The 19927-nt window shown below is 31.4% G+C and overlaps 2 protein-coding genes across 5 annotated transcripts; one reads left to right on the top strand and one right to left on the bottom strand.

Annotated features, from left to right (window-relative positions):
* Positions 1-1173: 1173 nt before the first annotated feature.
* On the top strand, positions 1174-3522 carry LOC140891871 (uncharacterized). Of its 2 annotated transcripts, XM_073300539.1 has the most exons (3): positions 1174-1302; positions 2661-2915; positions 3020-3522. In XM_073300539.1, the coding sequence occupies exon 2, from the start codon at positions 2664-2666 to the stop codon at positions 2895-2897; it is 234 nt and encodes a 77-aa protein (XP_073156640.1). In that variant the 5' UTR covers positions 1174-1302; positions 2661-2663; the 3' UTR covers positions 2898-2915; positions 3020-3522. The 2 variants fall into 2 exon arrangements, with proteins under 2 accessions (XP_073156640.1, XP_073156639.1); XM_073300538.1 differs by having other exon boundaries at positions 2661-3520.
* A 6629-nt stretch (positions 3523-10151) lies between these two features.
* LOC140887596 (sm-like protein LSM5) lies at positions 10152-19583 on the bottom strand. 3 transcript variants are annotated; one of them, XM_073294941.1, is made up of 9 exons: positions 19393-19583; positions 18329-18373; positions 17455-17532; positions 14755-14896; positions 14462-14585; positions 12792-12864; positions 12640-12673; positions 12013-12064; positions 10152-10472 (listed from the first exon to the last, which is right to left on the bottom strand). In XM_073294941.1, exons 4-7 carry the CDS (start codon positions 14789-14791, stop codon positions 12641-12643), a joined length of 267 nt encoding a protein of 88 aa, XP_073151042.1. In that variant the 5' UTR covers positions 14792-14896; positions 17455-17532; positions 18329-18373; positions 19393-19583; the 3' UTR covers positions 10152-10472; positions 12013-12064; position 12640. The 3 variants fall into 3 exon arrangements, with proteins under 3 accessions (XP_073151042.1, XP_073151043.1, XP_073151040.1); XM_073294942.1 differs by having other exon boundaries at positions 19380-19535; XM_073294939.1 differs by lacking the exons at positions 12013-12064; positions 18329-18373; positions 19393-19583 and having other exon boundaries at positions 17455-17526.
* Positions 19584-19927: the final 344 nt, after the last annotated feature.

Below are 19927 nucleotides of genomic sequence, written 5' to 3'. Positions count from 1 at the left end.
ATTTTTAAAAAAACAATTAATTAACTACTTATTTAAACAAATTACTACTATAACCATTAATTCCGAAACGTACTTTTAAAAAATACATACATGCAAATTTACAATGATCCCCACACAATATTTCAAAACATGAGGACATGTGTGGAACGTTAGGAGTTAATAATATATGATATTTTTTTTTAAATGATTTTAGAAATCTCAAGATTTTAGTGACCAGTGACCGCAATGAGGTGCATTTTGTTTAGTTGATTTGATACACTTTATCTCTTTGGGTTTTCATTACCAGTTGTATTCTGTTGGTTTGCGTTGTAAATTTAGTTTAAGTTTTTGTTGCCTTACTGCTTTGCTTAAGTATATTGCATTCTTAGGAATTTAACTAGTAGGTGATTCGGGCAGTGTCGCTACATTTATGGTATCAGATCATGCATGGTATTTTGGAACTTATTATGTCTTCTTGGATTTTGATGTGTGTTACTACTTTTCAGATGACCGATAGAGACGATGAGAGCTACTGCGGTGTGGGCTGCTGGGGTGACGAGGATTCTCATAGATATCTCCGTGGACACTGCCATCATTTCGAGGGTCGCCGTCGTTTTGATATGCATAAGTTCTTGTTGATAGGGTCGAAGCCTTTGGTGGAAGGTCAAACTTTGGAAACTACTGAGGATTAGCTTGATCGTAAGGAGAGTTGATTGCGTGCCTTTGTCTGTTCCAAGGAGCAGAAGATGAAGTGCAATAATTTTTCTATTGGAATGTCGTGTCCGCAAGTGGTGGAGACCCGCGTATGCCCTGTTGATCCAAGAGCAAGGTCGGGTTTTGTGGGCTGATTTATGCAGGGCTTTCATGAAGCTGCATTTTCCTTCGGCTCTCCGCTAGGCAAAGTCAATTGATATACTTAATTTGAAGCATGAGTCCATGTCTATCGATGAATACCAGTAAAATTTTATCGATCTATTACAGTATTTTCCACATATTGGGGTCAATTCTGAGACCAAAAATATGACTTCTTCTTCCACCGACGAACGTACGGTACAAAAAGGAAAATTCTATCCTGAATCAGTTTGAAAATTTTGCATATTTTTTGGCCCGGGGCAATGAGAAATATTTTACATGAAAATTTTAAATTTAATTATTCTGATATTTTTTAAAGCATTGGTACCCGACTCATATTATATAGTATATATACTATAAAAGAAAAGGAATAAGAAAAAGAAAAAAATATCAAAACAAAGTTTGGAGGACGACACTTTATTCAGAAAAAAAGAAGATCCAAAGCCAATTTGTATTCCCCAATTTGACAAGGTTAGCTGAAATTTACTCCGATTATGTCAGATGTGTTTTTGTTTTTCAATTCATGGATCTGATATCCCATTAACTCATTGCGAAGATTGCCATTTTGCCCCGAAACTTGGGAAGAAAAACCCTAAATTGGAGTTTTTTCCACCGATCCAGTCATCTTCTTCTTTTTTACATTCTTTTGTTCGCTTTTTTTGTTTTGTGTTTTGAATTGGGTTTCTAAGCAGCTTGTTTTCCTGTCAATATCAGTTAGAAGCTCAGGTTTGAATTGGGTCTTTAAGTAGCTTGTATCTTATAAGGTCTAGCTATTGTGGTTCGAATTGAGAAATGAGAATGCTCTAAAATTTTGGTTTTCAAGGGTTATAAAGCAAAGTTTGTAACATCTGCCAAAAGAACCTGAAAGATGGGTATCTCACAACATTCTTTTCCTTCCGTTTTTCTTGCTGAAATCGGTCATATTTTTTTTCAAAATCCTAATATCCTCCGTACCCCCAACCAATCGACTAAAGGATCTGCTCTCTCCCCTTCAGTTCATGTGACAAACATTATTAGATTTTTACATTATTCTGCTGATAAAGCAATTCATTTCTTTGATGTATTTTAAGCTCTTAAATCCATCAAAGTGTTAAAATAGTCCCAATTTAAGAGTAAGTTGTGAAATATGCCTTACCTCTGCCAGATTTGAAGTGATTTTTGAATTAAATGCTGAATAGAGTATTTTTTAAATGGCCGCAACTAAGTGCTGAAGTTCCTATGTCAATTTCATCTAGTTTCGTCTTCTTTTGAACTTATGGCCTTGCTTTTACATGTCATAGTGCAACCATTATGAATGAAGTAAGCCTTGTCTTATGCCTGTTGCGTCTTGTCTTGGATCCATTTGCTAGATGCACGTTCATTATTTAGCAAGTATGATCTTCATTTTAATTGTTCTTTTATGCTATTTGGATCTCATATGATAGAGAGAGATGACATAAAAGTGATGAAGATTCTTGATCTTCTTCTTTGAGGCTTGGACCTCTTTCGGTCTTGTTTATGGATGGATATTGAAATATCCATTCAAATGTGTTACCGCATCTTCTACCGACTGCTGTTGGTTTATCAGACTATGTCCCTGTACTTGAACATTTTAACTATTATTCATCAACTCTATGTTGAAGAGTAGCTCAAGTTGTTATAACTCTGGTTGAGTAAATCACAATCATCTCTATTTACTCCTCTGATATCGAACTACCCCATACGTGAACAGAATCATCATGCATTTCGCTTTCTAAAATGCGTTCATCCAATTATTTTAAGAAAACATGACAATTTTATTCACATTAGCAGGAATTTTGAAAATAGAATTTATATATCACATGCTGCAGGAAATGGGGCTGTGGACGCTGCTGGAAGGTTGCCTGCTTCTTGCAAATGCACTGGCCATTTTAAATGAGGATCGATTCCTTGCCCGCAGAGGATGGAGCTTCCAAGAGTATTCAGGGGTTAAGAGAAATTCATTCAAGGGGCAGATTCTTGGTCTCATATATGCAACCCAATACTTACGAGTTCCTCTTATACTTCTCAATCTACTCTGCATTGTTTTAAAACTAGTATCTGGCTGATTTCCCTCTTGCAGCAAGGTTCACATCATTTCTTTTCTTTATCATTTTTCGTGGGTTGCTCGGTTCAGAACTTCTATGTGGGCATTAATTCTATGACTTAAAATGTGAATTTTGTGTCGTAGATTCAAGCTTTGTTTGGTCAGATTTATGGGATGATGGAGTGATTGATATCCCCGGATGACAATGGAACTTAGGATAGCCAAAGAGGTTGGGATATTTGTAGTTTCTGCTTAAACAAATAAACAAGAACCTGTAATGTATTTCGGCTTTGTGGTTCTGGTTTGTGATTGAAGGGTGGATGAAACTAAGGTTCATTTTACTTCCTATTCAAGTTACGAAATGAAGATTAGCCTAGCCGTTCAGGTTCTTAAAATGAAATGTCAAAAAGCTGTTGCTTGAGCTTGTTTCGCAGCATTACTTCCTTGGAATTTATGTTCGGGTCATTTCGATATAATAATAGAGTAAAGTTGTGAAAGGTGTAGTAAAATGTCTTAATGTTGGGATACGAAAAAGAGAGCAAAATATATTTGGTTGCAATTGGAAGGATGGGTTCCGAATGTATTTTTATTGTTTATATAAGTAAGATTATAAGTTTCAATGACATGTTTATATAGTATTTTATTTTAATTATAATGGATTTTTATTTCGCTCAATAACAGTGTCATTTGAAATTTATTCTACTTTGTCATTACTTGTGTTAAACGAATAAGATTTGGATTTAAGCTTCAATTTATTGTTTCATTTAGAAAATAAAATTAAAATAAAAATCTATGAATTTTGAATCCATTAACTCAAATGCAGCCTGAGAGAAAGAAGAAAAACAGTGGGAAGTTTTTTTTTCTTTTTTCACTTCAGTAAGAAAACCGAACAAAAATTATTGTATTTATGTTTTAAAATTGTATATGTGTATATATATGAATGTATACACGGCTACAGACACCCAAATAGAGTTAATAAACCTGGCACTTTTTACAATCTGTTTGCAAATAAAAATTGGCGAGTGGATTTGTTTTGGGTGTGACAGGCACGCGAGTACCAAAATATGAAAAAAAATACATGCAAATAATATAATCCAACTTCTAAAACAAAAGAATGTGAGCTTCGATTCAATTTTTGGTCTCAGTTTCTTTGGTTAAGCGTCGAAAATTGAGAAACTATAGAAGCATGAAAATTTAAGATAAAACATTTAATAATAGTAATCAAAATTAACTTGCCATTATAAATTAAATATGGACAAAATTTACAATAAGAACATAGAATGAGTGTTGGAAAGCAAGAGGGACTATGAAAATAATACTAGAAAATATATACCGAGAATTCAAAAATAAAAGACAAAAATTCGAAAAATTGAAATTTGCAGAATTTTGCTATAAAACTTGAGAGAATATTGAGTTGTTGATTGATTGTTTAGTGTGTGTGAGAAAGAGAGAGTCGTTTTTGTTTTCCTTCCTTCTTTTTAATCTGAAAGTTCATTCAAGTGTCATCTCACAAATTTAGCAACATGAGCCACATTACTTCTCCACTTTCGTTTGACTTGGTCTGCTACGGTAACTTTTCATTCCTGGCCTACATTTAAAATATTATGATGACTTGCTTTAACTATTCTTCGAGCTGATGCGGCAACCCACTTGCTCCACTAAATGTCCCACTTTCTTGCAATTTTATTGACCTAGTCTTATTATCTTCTTTGTCTCTGATTAGTTTTTCGAGATGGTTCTTTGACTACCCAACCCACTCCACTAACTTGAAACTTCTTTCACCTGGTCTCCTCCTTTATCCTTGCTTAGGCCATTTCCAACCACAAACACCATTTTGGTGCAAATTTTGCACTAAAATAGTGCAATTTCTGCACCAAACACAATATCCATTTCCAACTCATTTACATCAAATCTTACACCAAAAGAAATATTTTCGTCATATATATATTAATTAATTTTATTCAACATATTTTTACAAACTATATAATTAATTTTGCGATTATAAAAAAATATTTTATCGTTAATAAATATTTTTTACATATTATATAAATAATATTTCAATTAATTAAAAAATATTTTATAAAATTATTGATTAGGTTTATCATCAATCATGAATAAAATCGATAAAGATATATCTATATATATTCATGTAGAATATTGATATAAAATCTAAAGATTTATCAATATTTCTGCAGAATATTGATACAAGATTTAGTATATATCAAATTTTTTTGAAGAATATTGATGAAAAATAGAAGATACATAATATTCTCAAAAATATTGATTTAAACTTTATCAATATTCTTGAATATTGAACTAATATGCAAAGTCTATTGATATATATCATGAATGATATTGATATGATATATAAGATTTGATCGTATTTTGGAAGAATATTGATCAATGATTTAAAATTTGTTAATATTTCCGAAGAATAATAAACGTAGTACTCCCAATATATTTATCAAAATTCTTGAAGAATATTGTTTGAGATCAAAATTTTGTCAATATATTTTGTCAATATTTTTGAAAAATATTGATCTATAATTAACAATAGATTAGTAAATAAAAAGCGATTAATATTGAAAGTCGTCTGATTGATGTGATTCATTCCCTAAAGTGAATGAACATAGTTTATATGTTGTGTCATGTGTTGATTAAATTTTCAAGGAATATGATTTTTTTTATTTCACTAGAAGTGGAATATATAAAGATTACAAAATATCGGCATGAATATTTAGAAACTATATGTTTCAAGTATTCTAAAAAAAAATCATACCTGTAGTACGATAAATAAATAAAAAATATCGTAAAAAAATATTGTACTAGATGTACATTGATTTCTCATATCCCTATTTACAGAATAACGTACCTGAAGTACGTTAAAAGATTTTACAGGTTTCAATGAAATAAATTTGTGAGGCCATTGTTACATACCCAAAATAATATTTCCATCCTAACCTAAATGGATTTATTAAATGATTCAGAAGATCATTAAGGTTTTGTCATTTCAAATAAATACTAATTCACCCGCAGTGAACTAAGATATAAGGACTCAAATGATTCGATATTTATATTCAACATATGAGGTATAAGAAGTTACTAAATCGTACATGAAGTACGTTAAAAGGATCTCTATCAAACATGATACATAATTTGTGGAGAAAATTGATTACTACCCAAATTATGTTTTTAAAATAACTTAACATAGATGTATTAAATATCCAAAAGATCATTTGGTTATCATGAAAAATGACGTGTTTGATAGTATTTGAGTTTTTTGAATCCAAAGACAATATTCACTCAATATAGTATGTCATTATAAAATTGCTCTAGAAAAGTTAATATACATTTCTTGAAGAAAAAATGACATTATTGTTAATAATGAATATTGTTATTATGTCTCATAGATAAATATAATATCAAGACATTTGATCTATAGTAGATATCAAAATAAAATTGAGTGGTACACAAACTCAATTTCTCGAAAATAGTATTGTATCAATGTCAGTATGATAAAATAGACATCACAATAAACCAAAAGGTTATTGACATTTTAATTTACTGATATTGTAAACATGAAGTTTATTAATATCGTAAATAAAATTTTGTTGATGTCATAGACTTAAATTTGGTATCGCAAACTAGAAGATTACATACCAATTAAACTTATTGATACAAATACTTTCATAGTGTGGCATATTTGATTGGTTTTGACATCCCAATTATATAATAAATTATTGATAGTATACAAGGGTATTATCCAATTAACCAGAAGTTCTTTGATTGATAAATAAGATGATTCTTGAACCAAAGAACTAGAGGATTCTAACATTAATTCAAGAATTCTTATGTGTTAATAGTATAGCTATAAATAGTTCAATTGGGACCGAATCCCTATATTTTTTGGAATGAAAAGTAATTATAAACGTGTGTCCACGACTCGCAACCTGATGTTTGCGAATATATTTTCAGAATATACAATCAGTAAAAATGGTTTAGTTGATTAATTATCAAATGCCTCCAATCAACTAATAGACTATAGATTTTGAAAATAATGCGTCATATTTTGGGATGTGATATGTTGCCTGCATCAAATATTGTAAATATTATTCCAACTAATTATTATTAATTTTGACTTTGAGCCAAGTTTTATGGGTTAAAAGTTATTGATTGTGCGTTAAATGCACTACAAGAAATCTCCCGAAGAGACTGAAGACATGTTGGAAATACTTTGATTCTTATGATTCAATATTTCGAATAAAAAAAAATGAGATTTTTATGACGCGATTTCTCAATTGTTGTTTAAGTTAAGCAATGTTTTCCAACATTGAGGGGAGGAACATATAAGCTATATATATATATATATATATATATATATATATATATCATTGAGAATGTATTGTCTTTAAACTATAAAATGAACCCGATGTTCAGATTTTAGTTTTAAAATACATTGTCTGATGTAATGAGATATATTAGCTATTGTAATTGTTCCAGTTGAACAATTTTTGTTTTCTCGCTTTCTAATTGGTTTTAAATCTAAACCAATAACCCCTACTCAAAAGAATGGAAAAATAACTAAAATTCCAAATTAAGGAGGCTGATCGTCTTGAAGAGATCATGACATAAATAATAGTAAAACCCAAGAAGAGGTTCATGTATCTGAAAATTATGATATCAATGTCTTTGTAGGACCATCTTACTTGCAAGTAATTTTGAAATACGCCAGAAGCTTGGTCTACCAATTAGTTCAAAGATATTATATCTTGAGAGAAAAAGATATAAGAAACAAACAGATCAAAAACTCCAGAAGAAGTGATTTGAAAAATGACCGATCAAATAAAATAAAGATAACATTATTCTTGAAGAATATTTATGAAATCTCAGTATGATATCAATGAGTTTTCGAACGACAAAGGGATGTGAATATCATAAAATGTAAATCTCTCTTGTAGCATGAAGTTTTTCATAAATATTTGAAGTTTACTATGAGAAACTAGTTATATTGTCATGGTTGTGTTGACTAAGTATTTATATGATTCGAAAAATATCTGAAAGATTTTAAGTGTCAAATCAAATTATATTCAACCTTCATGACTATATTTTTGATAAAGCTACATAAGTCAATAAATGGATTAAAAATAACAATAATCCAGACACATGTGATACAATCGGCTTAGTACTTCAGAAGAGTTTACTAAAACTGTCAAATATTTGAAATATAAATATGAGATGAAAACTTGCAATATATGAAGTTTTCTTTTGAGCAATATATCCGATATTTCCCAGAAGGAATATATGTTAATTAGTCATAGTACACAACAAAGTACTAAAATACATTTATATTGATATATTATATCCATTAATGAATGTTTGATCATTTAAATGATCAAAAGATTTTTAGTCCTGAAGTACTTTATATAAGCATCAATCGAAGATAATGTGGCGAATCTTTTCATATGGGCATTGTCGATATCAATCTTTGAGAAAAAAAAAGGATTCAATATCGGGCAACGACTTAAAGATTTCAACTTATGCTTGCAACAGGGGGAACAATTCTTATGACTTGTTTATGATTTTTCCCAAGTGGAATTTTATAACAAGGTTTTTGATGAGGCAGTCAACAAGAAGCAAAAGATGTCGTACTCTTTTTCCTTCACTGGATTTTTATCCAATTAGGTTTTCTCTAGTAAGGTTTTAACGAGGCACATCCGTTTTCAAGAAACTTCCAAGAAGAAATATCAATTGTTGTACTCTTTTTCCTTCGCTCAGGTTTTTATCCCACTGGGTTTTACTGACAAGGTTTTAATGAGGCAACACTTGGCTTTCCATGAAGTTCCCAAGCAACCATCTTGCCAAACGAAAATAATCATATAAGGAGGGGTGTTATGATATGATTTTGAATATAGATGATTATCAAGATAGATTTTTGGTTAAGATAGATATCTCAATCTTATCTATCTATAAATTTGTATCTTGTAATTGTATCCTATAAATAGGGTTCTCAGTTATAAATGAAATAGTTCTGAGTGAAACTTACTTTTTTCTCTATTCTCTTCTCCTCTCTCTTTCATTATTAAATTTATAACATTAATTATATTGAATTTTTTGGAGAGCAAATAAACTAATTACTTTTCTGTTAACAAAAAAAGAGCAATAACTCTTTCTTTGCCAACGTAATATAGCAGCTACTACTTTGAAAATAATCAAGCAAAACAAATATGTCGGCTAAATCCTCAAAGAGATCATGGAAATAGAAAAATATCATCCATGGTCTTCAAACTTGCAAAATTCCGCTGATTTGTTTTTTCCGCAAATTCGAACTATATTATTCACATGTATGTAATATTTTTAGTTGGTTACTTTGATCTTCAAAAGCCATAATCTAATTTCAATTTTATGGGAGATTTTGAGACGTGAGTTTTAGTTTTATAGCTTTGGAACAAAAATAAGTTAATGGAGAAGAAGACAAGTTCATGTGTATTTGATGTGATTAAACGGGGGTACAAATGTAAAATTGTTGTCCTAGGGAGTAAAAATAAATCAAATGTGTTTGTCACGGAGGGAGAGCAGTATAAAAACATTCATATGGGGACTGAATTATGCAAATGGATTTTATCCCAAAAATCAAGTTACATGTTTAATTGTTTATTAAAAAAAGTGATATATGGCGTAAAAAATTCGCATGGTCAAAACAGTCCACGACACATGCTGGCTCTCAAAAAATTATTGATTCAATTCGTTGTTTTATATGGCGAGATGGGCCGGCCTAATAGAACAAGCCAATTTTATATTGAATTTGGTTGAACCCGGGGCCAAGGCAGCATGAACGATTCAGATCAATCTGCAGATCAAATCATTTAATCTGCAGATTGATTCTAGCCATTCGGGTAGCAATCCTAAGGGCAGCATCGACCGAACCCGAACCCGGACAAATCAACCCATGCTTTGACGGGTGATCAAATATGTCAACACAATTCATTTATTTTAGAGACACTTAATTAAGAATATTTGTGTGCTCTTCCATTATTCCTATTGTGAAACACCAACATTTGGCAAAAATTTTAATTTCTCCACATGTATATACGAAACGAATTTATTGCCTTTATATGAAAGCTACATAAAATTTTCATTTTTTTAAACGCCGACTGTGGCATCCTCTATTTTCTTTATCATTTAAAATCATATAATCTAAAATAATAAAAATGCTGACTATTTTTTTTTAAAATAAATAAATGTGGAAGGGATGGAACATAAAATAAATAAATAAATCTTTAAACTAAAAATAATAGAATAAATTACTGTAGTGCAAAAATCAAGAACAAAAGCTTAACAATGCACTGGAAAATATTCAAGCATAAAAATAATCTTAATATTCAACACTTGCATAAATAATCAAAAGCTCGTAAAAGCTTCAACATAAACATTCAGGACAAATTCTGACACATTAAAAGCTCCAAAAATATTTAACTTCCAACATAATAAAAATTCATAATTCGTTTTTTTCTAAAATCGCGAAAACATCAAGGTCTTAGATAGACGCCTTCTCGAAGCCACCGTCCTCGCCAGACTGCACCTCTTTAATTTTCCTCACCTGCACCGATAAAGTCTAGTGAGCCCCTAATGGCTCAACAAGTAATACCGGATATAACAAATACATAAATATAAACTTCAAACCTTTCTTTCAACTTTTAAAAATTTAGCACCTCATTAATTTCACATATAAGCATATGTGCACACAAGCACACAATCCACATCTTTCTTTTAAAAATTTACTTGAGACTTTTTACACAATACATTAAACTTTCACACCTCAAACGTCTCAAACACTTTCTTTTAAAATTTATACCTTTACTCTTGACACTTCAAACATTAACACCTTATACTTTTTCTTTACACCACAACATAAACATCAAAACATTAACACCTCAAAACCTTTTCTTTTCTTTCGACCCGTGGAGCCGTAACTTTTCTTTTCTTTCATAATGGTCACTCGATCAAGCTTATACAAGGATGGGGCCTTATCCAACACGTCGTCATTTTTAGTGGCGGGACATTATGACCCGAATGCCTTATCCAATAGGTCGTCAACCTCATTTGAGGGGCATTATGACCCGAAGGCCTTATCCAACACGCCGTCAACCTCAATCGTAACTTCACCACAAGCCATAAAATATTTATCACTTTTTTTCTTATCCTCAAGACTCAACACAACACACACAAAAAATATCCAAACACATACCAACTCGCACAAAAACAGCGCATAAACCCACCCAAACTCACGCACACCCCAAGACCCCCACTCACGCACACACTGACACACATCCCAACACACTCATTAAAAAATCACAAACCCACATACACACAACTACACTACCCCACAAATAAAATAAACAAATCACATGCACACAATTAAAATTACCAACACACACTCACGCATATACACTCACATGCACACACACACACAATCACATACACACACACACGCACACCCCCTTCGAATACTTACATACATAATTTATACGGGTACTGTACGCGTATACGTACAGTATACTTGTACAGTAACCGTATATGAACAGTAAAAAATACGGATACACGCACTGTTTCACCTTCAAACACACACATGCATTAAATCTTTCGTACCCACATATATATCATCAAATCATGGCTAGATCATCAAAAATACATCAAAACACCTTTGAAAAATATATGGCTTTATAGATACGTCAAGAAACGGATATTTACTTGTCTTTCACCGAGGAACGGAGGGTTTGAAAGCGATTCGGAGGTTGGAGATAGGCCGGAACACGATCGGAACACCAAAAAGAATCAAAGATGGAGAACCCTAGCCACAGCCGCCCCTCTCTTTCTCACGCTTCTACCTCTCCCTTTCTCCTAATTTCTTTTACACGCTAACTCCTTTCTTTTGTTTTGGGTTTAATTAAAATCCCTACCCGGCCCAATAACTAGAGTTTATTATTCATTCTACCAACCCAGTCCATATAATATAAAGTTTTCCCTACAAATTAAATTCTAATAATTTTAAGGTCTAGTCTATTCCCTAAAGAATTTAAATAAATTTATTTTACTGACTAGCCCAAATGCCCAAAAATCAATAAAATAATTTCTTATACCTTTTATCGTGTCCGGGTATCTCTTCATCTGAATGCCTCCAAACATCGTCCTCTAAAATTTAAAAACTCAAAAATACGTCAAGCATTAGAAATAAAATAATTTAAATCTAACACGCAAAATCTAAACTTTAAAATTCTAACAAACAAGAAAATTAAACATTTTAATATCATGCATGTGATCAGGTCGGTCACTTAATTTTCGGGGCGTTACACCGACTTACGCCCGATTGTAAAAACAAGAAATGGTATAGGCTAGAACCAGTTCGAGAGAACAAGGCCAAGTTCAACCGATGGCAAACTTCCAGTGCCAGTCCGCCAGAAAAGGCTAGAGGCCTTTCAGGACGGTTTACACCGTCTATAGTCATAATATAAATTTCAAATATCGCACTTTTACGTGCTGTCTCTGAATGATGAATGCAGCACCACTTCAGCGGTGAAACAGAAGGTAAAATACATAGACCTCGAAAATAGATGGCATTTATGCGCCTCTTTTTCAAGTAAAACTCAGCATCATACACTCATTACTGATACATCTCGGTATTTCTCAAGCCAGAAATTAAATTACTCCCCCCAAACACTGATTTCACTAATCGGAATGTTGAAAAGTTAAAGATTGGAGGTGCGTACCTCATTCTGGGTCCGGGGAGCCACCAGGAACCAGCTGCGTTAGGTAAAATGATTGTTAGCTTTGACTCCAAAGATTCTTTAATAGGCAATACAAAATGAACTGAGCTAAATTTGAGTCGCAGAGACAATTGCAGTAGTTTTGTTTTACTTACTATAGCAATGTTGTTTCCGTTTAGCAATATTTGATCAAGTTTCGTGATTCGACGCCCTTCAGAAGTGATCTCACTGAAGGAAACACAAAAAGCTTAAAATATGATCGACATACATGTAAAATTAAAAATAGCAAATTGTACAAAAGTCGAAGCTCTGAAAAGCTGATCGGTAGTAGGGTGCGAGTTTTCAATTTGGAGTCTTGGACATGATTGATGTTGTAGAATCGGAAATGGTACTGAAGGATGCAATAAAAGAAAAAATAATGGTTTGCTACACATGATGCAATAAAAGCAAAAATAATGGCTTGCTACACATCATACTGAACCTTAGAAACTACTAGAATGAGATAAATCACTTAGCATAGCATGTATACAACATTTCAAGGCAAAAAAAAAAAAGATAAAAATATCCTGTGTTTGGTTCATGCTTCATACCATCCACCCATTAACATATAATATATATGGTCCACTTTTTAAGAAATCTTGAGCAATTGTACGGCATAATCATAAAATTCGAGATAATAAGAACATATTTGTGCACCAATTTTCGGTAAGAATAGCATACGTAAAACATTTCAAGGAAAAACTTGTATCAGGACCTTCAGGAAAAATATCCACCTCAAAAGATTAAAAGATAAAAATTTATATACTAATGAAGCATAAACAAAATCAAATAAAACAGTCCTTAAGTGCAATAATCATCCAGAATCAGGCCCTAATCAACCACGATTCACTAAATTTACTGCACTCATCATATTTCTCCAAAGTTCATTTAACAAAAAAGAGATAAAAATGTATTTTTACCAATAAGAGAACTAAATTCACATAGGCAAACAGACGGATTTTGCACAAATCACCACAAAAAATGAGAACTAATATTTCTTGTTTGCACATGTCACTAAACAACAACTCGAGGCTGAGTCACCACACTGTGGAAACAGACCAAAAATGCCATCACTTCAATTCAGGTCATTGCCTCGGCATGAAGCCATAGCTTTGGCGAGTTTATGTAATCTTTCAACTGCACCTTAGATTTATGTTGTGAGAGTAAACCTAAATGAAAAATGAAAGATAATAACACTTCATTTTTGGATGTAGACTGGACATATCTCATTTTTACTGTCGTTCAATAATTTACAGAGTAAATATAAGATTATTCATGATGATATTCTTTCCGATATTCAGATTGTACCAACTACCAAATAACCCAGATTTCAACCATATAAATGTCATGTGTTCCACCTTATTCTTGGATTTTACGACAACTATGAACCTTACTTTGGCTTGTGCTTCCAATAACAATACGATAAACTATGCGAGTCAAAAACTATCTTCATAAACTGATTATCCATATTGAGCAAACAAACATTGATGCATTTATTCGATATCCCAAAACCAAAGACACCACTGCAGTAAAAAGAAAGAAGTGTGACTTTCGTCGAACATAAGTACAAGAATAACAATCATAAGCAAGGTTTGGATGAAGGGAAAAAAAATTCAACTCTAAATAATTGTATGAAATCTGAAGTGTTGCATCTATTTAAATCATGGGATGTTCCAGAAAATAATCTTAATTCTATAAATACCTCCATTCATAAACAAATCAAACACGAGCACATAAAAAGAAAAAAAAAGACACGAGGGAAATCAATTTTCAGTCAGAAACTTACTACTCTGTTACATCTTCCAACACCATGTTAACATAGACATCAAATCCTCGGAGAGTACCCACCAACTCCTTGTCGCCCTTCATTATAACCCAAATTTTCGACCCAATGCAACGGTCAATCAGCTCTGCAGGACAAATATATAAGAAAATAACAAAAAAACATAAAAATTCTCAGGTAAAGCGATCGAACCCAGACATTTCCATCAACAAATTTTCAGCATAAGTGGAAAAATTAACACCCACATGGTTAAATACTAGAGGAATCGAAAGCAGAAAGTAGTAAGCGTCCGTTACCAGATGGAAGAAGCTGCGATGGATTGTTCGACGACATCGAGAACCACTGGAAATGAAGACGGTTATGGTCTAGGGTTCTTGCTGGGACGATAGTCGGAGAACCAAGGTAAATTGCTAGTAAGTCAACAGCATCGTGGGATTTCTACAGTAAAAACAGATCACCAAGGTAAACAATAGCGCAAAATTGCAGTTCCCCTTATAAAGAATCAAATGAGAGAGAACCCAACATTGCACAAATCTAAAGACTTTTTTTTGCATCGTAAAATCACACCTTATTTTAATCCAAATCCAAGATTAACAATCCAAATTGCTTACAATCAGAAAAAGATCTACTCAACCACACTTCAATTTCAGGCAAAGAAGAAGAGCATAGGAATCTTTTGCAATAAACAGAAAAGAACACGGAAAACAGGGTGTTGAATCTTGAATTTTAGAATAACTTATACACATTATGAGAATGCCAAAAAATGAGTTATTTGCAACAAACACCCCCGTGAAATATTTAAAATGCACGCTTATCCCCTGTGAAATTTTAATAGGCATCTTCAACCCTAACCTTTTAAAAAATTAGCACACTCGCCCCATCAGATGAGTGATTGTTGCGCACGCGCCCCTCATGCGACTGGGCAAAGATTTGGAAATTTTTTTGCACCAAATACCCCTGTGAAATATTAAAAATGCATGTTTGACCCATGTGAAAATAATTTTTAAATCTATTCAACCCATAATACACAATTTTTATTAAAATCTAATTTTAAAATATTTAGCAAACACTTTTTGTTTTATTATTTTTATTTTATTTTTATTTTTAAATTTATTATGATTATATAATTATTTTTTAAAAAAAATTATTATTTTATCTTGTTATCATTATTTTATTAAACTTTCTTCTTGTTTCTAACTTTTTCATTAAACATGCATTCATAAACAAGTATTTAAATAATTTCAAGTATCAAAATATTGAACTAAATCGATAAGTTCAAACATATTGCTTTTTCGATTTAGGACTATATATTATTGAACCAAAATTTAAATTTTTCGAGAATATGCATTGCACAATTTGTAATAAATATTAAAAAAATAACATGCTTATATAATTCTAAATTGAAAAAATAACATTCATGAACTTATCATTTGGTTCAATATTTTGGAATTTCTTTAGATATTTAAATCTTTATTTATGAATCATGTTTAATGAAAAAGTTGAAAACACGGAGTGATTTGATAAAATAATGATAAAGAGATAAAGTAATTATTTTTTTAGAAATAAATTAATTAAAAAATATAAATTTAAATTAAAAAATAAAAATAAATAAAATTAAAAATAGATATTTGAAAAATATTTTATAATTAGATCTTAATAAATATTGTGTATTATTATTTAATGCAAATTCTGCAATGCATTTTAAAAAATTTAGATTTTGGTTCAAAATTCTATAATCCTAAATTGAAAAGTAATATGCATGAAATTATAATTTTGATTTAATATTTTGGTAATTTTAGATATTTAAATCTCGTTTATGAATGGATTTTTAATTGAGAAGTTGGAAACAAAAATAAAGTTTAATAAAATAATGATAACAAGATAAAATAATAATATTTTAAAAAAAATAATTATATAATCATAATAAACTTAAAATTAAAAATAAAATTAATAAAACAAAAAATGTTTGCTAAATATTTTATAATTAAATTTTAATAAAAATTGTGTATTATGGATTGAATAAATTTAAAAATTATTTTCACAGGGGTCAAATATGCATTTTTAATATTTCACAGGGGTATTTGGTGCAAAAAAAAAAATCAAAATCTTAGCTCAGTCGCATGAGGGGCGCGTGCACAACAATTACTCATCTGAAGAGGCGAGTGCGCTAATTTTTTAAAAGGTCAGGGTTGAAGATGCTTATTAAAATTTGAAGTATGCATTTTCAATATTTCACAAAAGTATTTGGTGCAAATAACTCGCCAAAAAACCGTAGGAAAAAACAAAAAATTAACAAAAAGTACAGAAGAAAAGAAATGAAGATTGAAAGTTACGTGCTGAATGTTCAATCATTTTCGTGCGTAAGTCCACAAAGGTTTAGAAAATTTCATGTTCTTAACCTACTTCAACTCAAATGACATCATTATTATTATTATTATTATTATTATTATAGAATAAAAAGGCAAAGCTTGAATTTTGCAGTGGGTTGGATCTTATGCAACATTCACTAAGCTTAAGTTGGAGGATATTTTTATGTTTTGCTCTACTTAATGAGGTGATAACAATGTTTGGAGAGTATTGATGGATAGGCATTTGACAAGAAGCTCAATAAATGATTATTGGTGGTTGATGTTCAGGTTTAACAGCAAGTGCTCAGAGTCAGAGGTGATCCAAATAAATTGGTGGTTTTCTAAGCATGACGAGATATGAAACTTGGATTATCTTGAAAAAAGATGTCATACCGGAATAAATAAACATATGAATGACCGTTGAAAGCCCATTAAATTATTTTTTTAAAGCCCATTAAATTAGATTGTATTTTTAATGGTAGTTTTCAGTTGTACAAAATGCAATCCACACGAGTGGAAGAAATAGAAACATGATTTTGTTTTCATCGTTTTGTTTAAGATGAAACCATGAGGAATTTCATGTAAATGGCTACTCTAAGCAGAGGTGATCAAATGATGCACATAATACCAGGGATGGCAGAGGCTTACCAGTTCTTGCTGAAGTTTGTTGTTTTGCAAAGTAGCACAATTTTTCTCCTCTGTCAGCTTATTTATCAGGGACTTGAGCTGCAGTCAAAATAAAAAAAACCAAGCAGAAACAACAGGAATTATATTATTTCACCATCGCAAATTGATCTGTCAATTGTCACATGAGCTGTTCGGAAATAAGAGAAGTGGAATGAATTAAAATTAAACAGTCTCTAGTCTCCGCACTGCTTCAAGGTTCATCAAGATTGATTCAAACCAGAGATTGAACATAAATACATAACTCGTTCATCTTATCTTATACATTGGACCTTTCGTATGACCTTCATGAATTTTTGTTTGTATGACAACTTACTTTATAACCATATTAAAATGGACACTGGATATTTTAAAGAATGGAGAACAAATAATCAAGTAAACTATAGATTGGTCTTTCTTCTAGTAGTTTTTTTCTAGCTTTTTTAAGCATTCTTTCTATGAGTAAAAGTTCGACCTAACTTTTCTAAAAGTAAAAATTGATTTTCATAGAAACATTCTTAATCCAAATGGACTTTTAAATTACGCATACACAAAGCTCATTTTTTACCAGTTCAAAGAACACATATTTAAAAAAAACCAGTAAGAATAATATTTAGTTCATGTGGGGATCTATAGATGGAGAGATAAAAAAGTGGGGAGATAAAAAATTGAAAATGATGTGTAGTTTAAAATTGCATCTTTGCATGTTATGTGGGCAGTAGTAGGAGCAGGAAGAGGACCCCTCACGAAGGAAAAGAAGAAGAAAAATAGCATCCTTTTTCGTTTCAAAATTTGATCAAAAATGGAAGCAGAAGTATATATAAGAACACAAAAAATTCAAAAAGAATCTAGAGCTCACAATATGAAATCCTCCAGCAGATATCTGGATAGAGCAGCAGTCAACCTAAAATATTAAAACGGCCTCTGTCAATAACATATTTTAAAAGTAACTCAATGATTAAAGAATTAGAACATAAAGTATTGCATAAACATAATCAACATACAGTTTATATGCCAGCACAAGATAATGTTAAAAGCAACCTAATAAAGCAAAGGAATGTCAACAATTCGAATCATGGATTTTCAGGCTTGTTCTTCTCTGTTTTTTTTCCTATGGTTCGCTTAAAAAGATTTAAGGATTTTCTCTATCAATGGGTTGGTCTTTTCAAGGAAAAAAGCTTCATGTCATCGAGTGGTTTCATTACAATCACTTCCCAACTTAACAACTTTGTAAAACAAAAAAAAATTAAAGTAAATCATCAACTTTGACAAAGAAACCCTCGTATATCATTGTGTACCTATAGTTAAAATGCCTTAATTATGAAGTTACACCTATATATAATATTAGCTATCTTTAATATATATTTTGAATCATGCATTTTTTAAAATTAATTCTATTCATTTTATTTATTGCTGAAACTTGTTTTCTTTTTTTGTTCCGGATGCCTTAACCCATGTCTCTAAGTGCTTGTCCCATGTATACTGTCTCGTGAAATCTACAATTCCAAGAACAAGCTCACGTTTCTCTTCATCGACCCGGAGAAGTAGCTAGTAATTGATCACATTTATTGACTGCATTAAAACATTTTGTTCATACTAAATGTATTATCCATATCCGGTTGAGTGTGGTAGGTTCTCATACTTGAGAAAATCAAGAATGAAAATAACAAATACCCGTGAATGAGCAAAAGAAAATAAAGCACAAACACTTTGAAATAATAATAAATAATAAAGCACTAATCACTATTGTACAGAGAATCTCTGGCTATTCATTTCCTTTTCCAGTGTAAAACAAAATCTAAAAACATAAATCTAAAAACATAAATTACAGAGAACCAAACACAAATCTAAACCAAACAAGTGCAACAGATAGAAGCAAAACAAAGGTAAAAAAACATTGAAGAAGCAACTTGTTGCCCGTACGAAGTTTCCGAGTGCCAAATAGAAGCCAAACGACGCAAAACTGTTGGAACTGAAAAACGCAGAGAAAACGGTGGGCAACCAAAGGCGGAGAACACAGAACGGTCGGAGGAGAGAAGAAATAATGAAAGAAAAACACAGAAATACAAGAGACGGGGAATTTAGGAAAAAGGGAGCATAACCTAACTTATTTAAAAAAAGGATCCATGAGATAATTTACATACATGTCCTTTTTTCTCATGGTCCTTTTTAAATACATTAGAGACTCGCTCCTAATTAAAATTTTTTAAATACATTCTCTCTCACTCCTACTTCTTAAATTGGTCCAACAAGAGACGTGAGCTGATTATCTCCACCGCTCTTATTTCAACATGTTTGGTCTGGTTAGGTGATGTAGAGCAAAACAAATGCCGCATGTATTTTTTCTTACCGACAACGGGCAAGAAACCGACTCATTTTCAACTATTCATTTTTTAGATAATAAAAATAGATATAATGAAATGTCTTCATTATTTTTAAAATTATGAGATGTATTCGT

This window comes from Henckelia pumila, chromosome 3 (assembly GCF_033568475.1).
Source record: "Henckelia pumila isolate YLH828 chromosome 3, ASM3356847v2, whole genome shotgun sequence".
Taxonomy (NCBI): Eukaryota; Viridiplantae; Streptophyta; class Magnoliopsida; order Lamiales; family Gesneriaceae; genus Henckelia; species Henckelia pumila.
Note: the sequence above shows the minus strand (reverse complement) of the source record. Positions and strands in the feature narration are given on the sequence as shown.